Source organism: Numida meleagris, chromosome 1, assembly GCF_002078875.1.
Source record: "Numida meleagris isolate 19003 breed g44 Domestic line chromosome 1, NumMel1.0, whole genome shotgun sequence".
In the NCBI taxonomy this organism is placed as follows: Eukaryota; Metazoa; Chordata; class Aves; order Galliformes; family Numididae; genus Numida; species Numida meleagris.
In genome coordinates this window covers 89,790,933-89,800,632 of record NC_034409.1, presented here as the reverse complement: position 1 = coordinate 89,800,632, position 9,700 = coordinate 89,790,933, and the positions used below count along the sequence as shown (strand labels likewise).

At 48.0% G+C, this 9,700-nt stretch overlaps 1 protein-coding gene across 3 annotated transcripts; it reads left to right on the top strand.

Moving 5' to 3' along the window:
- LOC110401285 (zinc finger protein 239-like) lies at positions 235-9,700 on the top strand. 3 transcript variants are annotated; one of them, XM_021402217.1, is made up of 4 exons: positions 4,312-4,401; positions 5,063-5,273; positions 7,357-7,447; positions 7,906-9,700. In XM_021402217.1, the coding sequence occupies exons 3-4, from the start codon at positions 7,396-7,398 to the stop codon at positions 8,823-8,825; spliced, it is 972 nt and encodes a 323-aa protein (XP_021257892.1). In that variant the 5' UTR covers positions 4,312-4,401; positions 5,063-5,273; positions 7,357-7,395; the 3' UTR covers positions 8,826-9,700. The 3 variants fall into 3 exon arrangements, 2 of the variants coding, with proteins under 2 accessions (XP_021257892.1, XP_021257901.1); XM_021402226.1 differs by lacking the exon at positions 4,312-4,401 and adding an exon at positions 4,409-4,464; XR_002440321.1 differs by having other exon boundaries at positions 235-5,273; positions 7,357-7,443; positions 7,906-8,044.

Here is a 9,700-nt window from a genome sequence, read left to right as displayed (position 1 = left end):
ATCCCCACCATGCCCACTGACCATGTCACTCAGTGCCACATCCACACGGTTCTTGAATACCTCCAGGGATGGTGACTCCACCAAACAATTTCAACTGTTTAATTTGCAAACTATGTAAACGGAATGTCTCCTGCAGATAGCATACGTAGAATTCAGTATCTGTTGAAAGACTTCTCAGTGTAGTTTCCCAGTCCATTTTCAGGGGTTTTTTTTGCTTTGTTTTGGTGGGGTGGTTTTTTTTGTTTTGTTGCTAGCGTTGTTTTTGTTTATTTGTTTTTTTGGTGTCTGTTCCTTAACCCCTATTTGGTTTTCTAAGAGCACTGCCAAAGCAATAAATCAAGGTAATGGGTAATGAAGCAATCAGCAACTGAGATCAAGTCATTCCTTCAACAAATGAGTTTTATTGGGTACATATCACCAAGACATGTATGAACTCCTCAAGATGCAGTCCTTCCAGAAAACTGACAAGTGTTGTAGTCTAAAGAATTTATATCTTTGAAACACGACGGAGTTGCTCTTCAGCACTAACACAAATGGAACACAACACAGTAATGTTGCTGCACTGTTTGGAAGTTTGCTTGTTTATCCATGAGCAAATACAGATTCAGGTAGCTGCATTTTAGCATTGACATAGCAATTGCCTGCTTTCCAATTTTTCTAATTAATTTGGTGGTAGTTTGCTTCCTGTCTTGTTTTTTTTTTTTTTCCACCTCCCATGAAATGTAACACAGATGTATGTAATGGAGATGCACTGATATTCAGAACCCAACTGGATGTGACCCAGGGCAGCTTGAGCAGAGGGGTGCACCAGGTGATCCTCCAGGAGTGCCTTCCAACCTCAGCTATTTGGCGATTTTGTAGTTCCCATATCAGAAACAGCTGGGGGAGTGAGGGGGGAGCTTTGGTATTTCCAATCCAAACCAAGGGATGGCAATGTCCTCTGGGAAGGCACTATGCTTTCCATGGTTTTAACAAGCAATCTTTTCTAGGCTATGGAAAACTGTGTCTCTGTTTTAAAGCTAAAATATTTACAGTTGTGTTCTCTGCCAAATGTGTTCAAAGAAGAACAAGACAGCAAACTGGCCTTACTGTTTATTTCTCTTTTAGCAGCTGTGCAGAGTGACAGTGCTCTACATTTGAGTGATTAATACATCACTCTGCACCAAAAGCTTGTTCTGTGCAGGTGAAAATGGTTGATCAATACCTAAGTTTAAGAAACAATCTTCAGTGGGTAGCCACAGTCACTCAAATGTCTTTAAGACCATCCTCCCTTCTATTCAGATGGCAGTTTAGCTAAACGTAAAGTAATTACTATAAAGACTGTTGGAAGATAGGGGATTCGTTCATGCACTACAGTGCCGAGAGAATGGTAAAGCTGAGAGTTTGCTAGAACTAACAGCAAAGTAGAAACTTAATTATTCCCCTGTGTAGCGCTTCTCCTTATCGACTGTAATTCTCATCAGATTTCATTGCTTTCCTCCAACAGACTCTTCATTAGACACACATCTTTGGTCATTTCAGCTCTTTAGGTTGTTTTAAAGACATATAAATAAATAAATAAGCATTTTTAACACTAAATGCATTGAACCTATAAAAAACAATATATCAGCTTTGTCAAAACAAAAGAAAAGGGTACTTCCAAGTCATTAGCCAAATGAAGTTGCTCTGCAGTAGCAAATAAATGGAGCCAAGACTTGACATGGCAGTGTTTCTGAACAAATAGTTATTTTGAAATGCGGGAAGTTTTTCAAAAGCATCTGTCTAGATTCAGGCAGTTGCATTTTAATAGTGAATTCATAAATGCCAGCTTACCATTTTTATCACCCTGGAGACACTTGGTTTCTCCTTTCCATGAAATATGACTACATTACTCACTTTGGGCATTTCATTGCTTTCCACATTTTTAAGACAGCCAAACTTGCTTGGAAAGATTTCTCCCCAGTTATCAATTTGTAATTATTGAGTTGTCTGCAGGACAATACTTGCATGGTTACTTGTAGAATCACTGAAATGCTGATTGGAAGAGATCTCTGGAGTCCAGCCTCCTGCTCAAAGCAGAACAACCACCAGCACTAGAACAGGTCTGCCACGGGTTTGTCTAGCCAAATTCTGAAAGCCTCCAAGAATGGAAAACTAGCAAGCTGTAAGGTAGCCTGTTCCTCTCAAACACTGCCCTCACAACGAATTAGTACTTCTCAGTGTCCAGCCTGAATTTTTAAATCAAACTTGCCTTTATCATTTCCCTCTAAGCAGAATAGTTTGCTTCTGCTCACTGTTCACGTGTCCTAGGCTCCTAAGCACCTTGGGAACCCTCTCCAGTTCTTCCATATCCTTATTGAATCGGAGGGCCCAAAGCTGGACACAGTATTACAGGTGTGGCCCCACCAGATCTGAACAGCATGTGTAACCTCTCTTGATCTGCCAGCCATGCTTTTCCTGATGTAGCCCACTATGCAGGCTGCCCTGTTTGTAATTGGAGCATACTGGGCTGTTTTCTGCTTGGTGTCCAGGTCCTGTTCAGCACGGCAGTCACTCAGACAGCCACTTCTGATGCACATTGTCATTCTGGCATGTGTGAGGAACTTTGGTCTTCTCCTTGCTAAACTACATTAAGTCTCTGTTGGCTCGATCTACAGGTTTTTCAGGGTCCCCTGGAACTGAAGCTTTACTGTATAAATATCTCAACTCCCACCCATTTCAATATCACCTGCAAATTGGCCGAGGATGCATTCTGTCTCATCATCCAAGCTGCTGACAAGAAAAGTCATTACCAAACACTGGCTATTATGGGTCATGAACTAGACATCAAGCTGTTGGCTGAGCTTGGAGGATCAGTAAGTTTTCAGCCTGTCTCTCAGTTTCCAAAGGAGAACGCTGTGGGATACAGTAGGCCATCAGAAGCCTTATTAGAAAGAAGGTGTACTACATCCCTGCTCTCTCTTCATCCATGCCACCAGTCATGTCTGGATAGCAGGCAGCCATGGTGGTCAGATGGCATTTGTCCATGGTAGATTGAAACCAAGGGTTTCCAATCACCTTTTTCTCAACATGTATTTGGAAATGAATTCAGTGGTTGTATTCACTGATGCTGGACAGCAGCCTGATGCGTCAGCCTAATGGTCCCTCACATCAGTATTTAAGCCACAGACAGTACTATAGTTTCATGTGCAGGATACTTTCCTCTTTCTTTCTTCTCTATACATTTGTACTTTGACTGCAAACATACTGACCTTCTGCCTTCCACATTCCTAAGCAGATGTGCTTTGCAGCAAACATGTCAAGGATGCAGCAATGCATCTGACAGTCGTACTGTTTTACAGACTGATGGGGCTACAGAGTCATAGAATCATTAGGTTAGAAAAGACCCCTAAGATCATCTGGTCCAACCATCAACTTATCCCCACCGTGCCCACTAAACTGTGTCCTTCTCCCACACCTCCATGTTTCCTGAATGCCTCCAGGGATGGTGATTCTACCGCCTCCCTGGGCAGCCAGTTCCAACACCTCACCACTCTTCCTGAGAATAATTTTTTCCTACATCCAACCTGACCCTATTCACTTTATTTCAGTATTCCAAACTTATTTTGTCAATGGCCATTTCTCCATCTGTTCCGACACAGTGAAAGCACAGACTGCAAGCCTAAAGAGCTTGTATGTCAAACACAACCTCCCCAACAGAAAGTCGTAACACAAATTGATGCTTAAACCTAACAAAGCCTCAGCACCACAGAAATGAACTCTATTCATTTCCCTGTCACTGCAATTTCCATACTATTTAGGGCACACTGTCACTAAGGTTTCTGCTCATGGGCACAGGGGGCCTACCTCTTTGACCAGGCCCACTCCAGGTTCCATGGTAAGGTAGCAGGGAAACCCAAATGGAAATAAAATGGAATAAGAGGGCAATACACTGAGGTCAGCACGGCAAGAACAGGGGCGGACTCACTGTGACCCCTGACAGCTTGTCCCAGGAGGGCTTGAGCTGCAGCCCAGGGGTCAGACTTTCTACCGCGGGACGGAATGTCCCCCCCGGGCCGTGCTTGGAAGTGGCCTGGTGCTGCCCAAATGCACACCAGGAGCGCTGCAACAGCTCGCTGTCACCGGCGGTTGTGTTCTGTGCTCTCGAGGGAGTCTCCGGACACAGCTCAATCCTCAATGCCCAGAGAAGCTGTGGATGCCCCACCCCTGGAGGCGCTCAAGGCCGGGCTGGATGGGGCCCTAGGCAGCTCCAAACGGGGAGAACTCCCCCACCTCGCAGCCCGCTTCCCTCAGCGCCGAGCACGGCTCCCTCCCTCCATCCCTTCCCGAACGGCTCCAGGCCGCGCCGCCCCGCCCAGGAAGCGCCCTTTGCCCGCGGAGCAGGAAGCGGGGCGGCGCCGGGCGGCAGCGGGCGTCCTGCAGGTAGGCGCGGGGCGGCTGGCTCGGGGCGGCAGCGGAGCGCTGGGCCGGGAGAGGGCAGCCCGGGTAGGAAGCTCCGGCAGAGCCTTTGTCTGTCGGCACCGTGGAGGAAGGACCTGCCCGGAGAAGAGACAGAAAGGAGAAGGGGAGGGCCGGCTGTCCTTTTTGTACTCCTCTCTCCGCTTCAGCCGCCGTCCCTGTGTGCTCGCGTGCCTTGCTTGTAACGCGGTTCCCCCGTCCCATCCCTTTTCACCTGCCTTAGGCAGAAGCATCTCCTTGCCCAGTTTCCACCCGCCGCTTCCGATCCCTGTTGCACACAGGCAGCCTCGTACTCTGCTCCCGTTCCCCAAAGCTCCACGGCTCCCTCTTGTCCTGCGCACCCCTGTCTGGGTGCCGTGGCAGTGGCCTGCCCCATCCTCCTGCCCGTCCCAGCGCATCAGCCCGCGCTTCACGGACGGCATCGCTGTACGTCAGGGACAGGGCACAGGCTGCCCAGGGCTGTGGGCACGACCCCACGTACCGGTGTTCAGGGAGTGCTTGGACACCGCTTTCAGACATAGGGTTTGGAATTTGGGTGGTCCTGTGTGGAGTCCAGAGTTGGACTCGGTAATTCTTGTGGGGCCCCTTCCAGCGTGGGGTATTCACACCTTGTTCTGAATGGCAGCTTTGTGCCTTTGTGCCCGGGATGACCATGCAGAGAACGCTCAGCCAGCAACAGCACTTCAGGAGCAGACTGCAGGACCCCGATGAGCCTGAGAGATGGAGCTCTACGCTGGGATGACTCCCACAGCCTCCACAGCGCGACGCAGCCACAGGACGACTATGGAGCTGAGTGGTCAGGAGAGAAAATGAAGAGCCATCAGCAAACAGCTGAGGTAAAGACAGTGAATTGTTGGTCCCTGAAAGACTGTCTCCTCTGTTGATGAGGTCCATCTCCTCCTTCCACAGAAACAGGACTGAACACAGGAAAGGAAGAAATGCTTTCCTTACTTCAGGCTAGCCTGTCAGTGTATAAGGACTGTCTGCTTTTTGCTGAGCTGCTATAGCAAATCTGAGCACAGCAGCCGTCTGTCAGGAAGTCTTTGCAGGGTCAGAAGTGAACTCTTCCTTCTGCCTTGTCTGCGTGCTTTGAGGCTTGCCCCAGTGGTTGTGGTCGGACGTTTATCAAGATGCTGGCACCACCTCTGAAGTGCCAAGGGTTCTGCTTCTCTGCAGATCCCGCTTGTACAGCCTTCACAGGAAAACCCTGCTGTTTGTGGTTAGCTGCTTTGGGCAAAGGCCTGTGTGTGGGTGGGGCTTTGGGTTCTCCTGCTTTCAGGTGGAACAGGCCATCTGGTACACATTGCAGCGTGTCAGTAGCTGTGTTGGCCCCTACTATCAACCTGCTGCAACAGAGGTTCTCATTAGCGGCAAAGTTCTGAGAGCTGTAAGGCTGCCGAAAGCAACCTAACTTTGTATGTTGGCTCAGGACAGCCTGAAAGGGTGCATCTGCAGAGATGGTCCCCATCAGCATTCAGCAAATATTTAAAGTAGGCATTCAGCTTCTTTTCCTTTCCCTTTTCCCTTTTCTTTCTTCATCATTCTGTAGTTCAGTAAGTCTTTCGCTTGCTCCCTTTCTTTCTGTCCAACTTTGCCACGCAGAATCAAAGACTTCAAGACTGGTGTCTGAAGTCCAAAGCCATTCCCCTCATCTGAGTTATCTCCTTAATTCTGACACCATCTGATCTCTTACTCCTTTTTACCTTTCTTTAAATAGCTGTCGGTGATGGATGAAGCGGTCCACAACAAAGCACCGATCACTTTGTGGTGTTTGTTTGCACCAGAATCCATCTGTCCAGTTAGCCAATTGCAGCTGAATCGTTGTCCAGAGGTGTACTTTTCCTATGGCTCAGCCATACGTAAACAAGGATTGGTAGTTTGAAGCATAGTTCAGGGAGAGTTTCTGAAGGGATGCTAACTGGCATTTAGGTAACTAAAGATTAAAAGGAGAGTAAAAAACCCAAACGTAATGTCTTAAATGCTTTAAAAATATTCCTAGAAGTGGTCTCATCTTTGATATGCTGTGATGCATATCAGTCTCCAGTCCTAGATTCACCCAGCTGGTATCATCCCCTTGCCACCTTTGATTCTTCCTTGTTGAAATAAAGTGGGATTTTCTTCTTACCGTTGTATTTTCTCTGTTCTCCTCCATTTTTTTCTGCAGCAACTGCCACTGCCTACCCTCTTGATGCTAACTGCTGCTACTTGCTGGTTGGCTGGTTTTTATGCTAAAATAGTAAATTCTAAAGGAAATATCATGGTCTTTTGTGCTGGCGGCATTTGTGAGATCAAGCTGCCCAATAACTGCATTTGTGGCAATTGCTGGAGTTTAGTAGGAATGCCAAGCAGGGATCTGCCAGAATCCAGGAGGGGTAGACATGACATCGTATTGCGTGTTCTATGGGTTTAGCTGCCTCAGCCTAAGAGTCTCTCCTTGGAGGAGAAAAAAGAATTGAGATAGCAAGTAAGAAAATCATGCTTTGATGACTAGAGAGTCATTTTCCATTTAAAATAATTTTAGGACAGTAGTTAGTCTTGTGTTTGTCCTTGTTACAGAAATGTCTCCAATTCAACTATGCATGTAGATGTGGCTGAGTTATGCTTTTTCCTTAAACCTATAGCTATTATTGCTGTCAACCAATTGTGAGTCCAGCATGTCTGGTGTATCTCCTGACGTACTGCTCATCAGAAGAGAGGCAACCTTGAATCTCCTATAAGAAAATAAAACCTATCTGACACCAGGTACCTCACTAGTGTACAGGATGCCCATAAATGTTTGTTGCTCAGATGTTGCCATTCATTTATGCAGTTTCTCCATCTGTTCCCTGTATTCAGCAGGGGGAGTAGATTTTAAGGCATATTACGTGACACTATTGCTGAATATTCAACTAAGATTTTGATTTTGTTTGCTTTTGTAAGGAGGATTCCTGATTGGTGAACCTGACATAACCTGCCCAGATGGACCAAGGAGAAGATCAAGATCATGAGGCCTCGGAGGAGATGCACGTGGGTGAGGAATAAGATGAGTTTATAAACACAGACAAAGCAAAAAGCTCTTTGAGCTTCTGCAGTGTTCTTTAAACTACTTTCTGTCATCCAGCTTGATTTGAGACTTGCTCTTCCCCTGTCGGTGCAGGCAGAGCACGTACCCTTGTCAGTGTGCTGTTAAGAGTCTGTATGAAAGACAGAGTATTAAGACAGAATGTGACGATTTCCTGGGGGCAAGGAAAGGCCTATGGCACAGCCCTTGGCTCTGCTGTTTGTGGTACATCTGCTTTGGGTCGCTTGGTGAGGTTGCATTCCCACAACTAGTTTTCCATTTGTTCCCAGTTCTTCCCTGTAACTGCTTCTCCTACACAGTGCAGACCATACTCTCTGGGAGAAGAGCTCGCCTGTTCTCTGCCATGCTTGTCTCCCAGCAGTAATTACAATTAGTGATTACAACAATTAGTTGTACATTTTTTCCAGGTGTTGAGGTCGGTCCCTTTCTGAATCACTTCACAAGCACGGATCAGCAGGACTTGTTGGCACCAGGATCCACGGCGGGAGAGGAACAGCTGGGGAATGGCCGTGGAAGTCAGTGTGGTTCCACAGAGGCACGGCGAGGTGACCACAGGGAGGCAGAGGAGGCTAAGCTGCCTTGCTCTGCTATCAGCCTGGTGAAAAGGCAAGAGAGAAGGGTGGCAGCAGGCCCACGGCGAGCCCCTCGGGCAGAGCGGCCCACCATCTGCTCTGAGTGTGGCAAGGGCTTCAGCCGGAGCATCCACCTCATCCAGCACCAGCGAATGCACACCGGGGAGCGCCCGTTCCTGTGTGGGGAGTGTGGCAAGGGTTTCAGCCAGAGCTCCCACCTCATCCAGCACCGGCGGGTCCATACGGGCCAGAAACCCTACAGCTGTGCAGAGTGCGGAAAGAGCTTCAGCCAGAGCTCCAACCTCCTGAAGCACCAGCGCATCCACACCGGACTCAAACCCTACATGTGCAGCGAGTGTGGGAAGATCTTCAGCGACAGCTCCACCTGCATCAAACACCAGCGTATGCACACAGGCGAGCGGCCCTACAAGTGCCCAGCCTGTGGGAAAAGCTTCAGCCAGCATTCCCACCTCCTCCAGCACCAGCAAGCCCACAGTGGTGTCCGGCCTTACTCTTGCGGTCAGTGTGGCAAACGCTTTGGGCAGAGCTCCGACCTCATTAACCACGCTCGTACCCACACTGGCGAGAAGCCTTACAAATGCAGCCAGTGCGGCCGGGGCTTCAGTGGCAACTCCAACCTCATCAAGCACACCCGCATCCACACGGGCGAGCAGCCGTACCACTGCAGCCAGTGCGGAGCAAGCTTTCGTTTCCAGCCCCAGCTGGTGCGCCACCAAAAGCACCATACAGAGTAGTTGGCCACGTGGACCATGGGCTGCTACCTGGTGCTGGAAAGACAGCTGGACACCTCGTATGGGGTGTGAACTGGGGGTCAGAGAGCCCTCAGAGCCTGACCCCTTCTGGGTAAATCGGTTTGTGAGAGCTGTCTAGGTACTCAACCTGCACTGAATGAACTAGCGCAGGTTCACTGCGTGGAGTGGCTGTTCTCAGCCCCTCTTTCGGGGATGAGGAAAGAAAGGCGCTTACCGTACGGTACGTTCAAGACCAGGAGGGAGAACACAGAGACGTTCCAAGGATCAGTGCCTTCTTTTGCTATTCTTAGAGGGGTGTGATTTTTGTCCTAAAATCTATTTTCTGTACAAGTTGTCTGGATTTTGCCTCCGTTGTAAGGCCATAGCCTGGCATGATCGCTCCCTCAGAATCCACATCTCCCTCTTGGCAGTTTTCTTGGGTTGAGGTGGTGGTAGCTATTTCTTTTAAACCCCTGCGACACAGAGTTGGATGCTTCTGCGTATATGTCGCAGGCCCAGCCATCCTCTGTGCCGGCCATGTCTGTGGAACTGTATTTCTGCTGGGTTGGATGGCTGTTAAATTGACAGGTTCGCAAATGATTGCTGCTGTTTGACAGCTTTGTCCTCAGCAGCAATTAAGTAAATTAACATCCTAATAGGTACTTCTCTCAGATTCTTGTTTAGGCGCTTTTGTGGGTGGCACTTTATGAATGTTTTTATAAGGCTTTTAGAAGTATTTGGGATGACTTTTTAAATTGTGATCTTTAATTGACAGTTGATGAAAAGAAAGAGGATGATGTTTAAAAAATAAGCTATGTCAAACCGATTTTGTATTCAGTGTTAAGCATCTTTTCTTGCATAAAACTTCTTAACTCAAA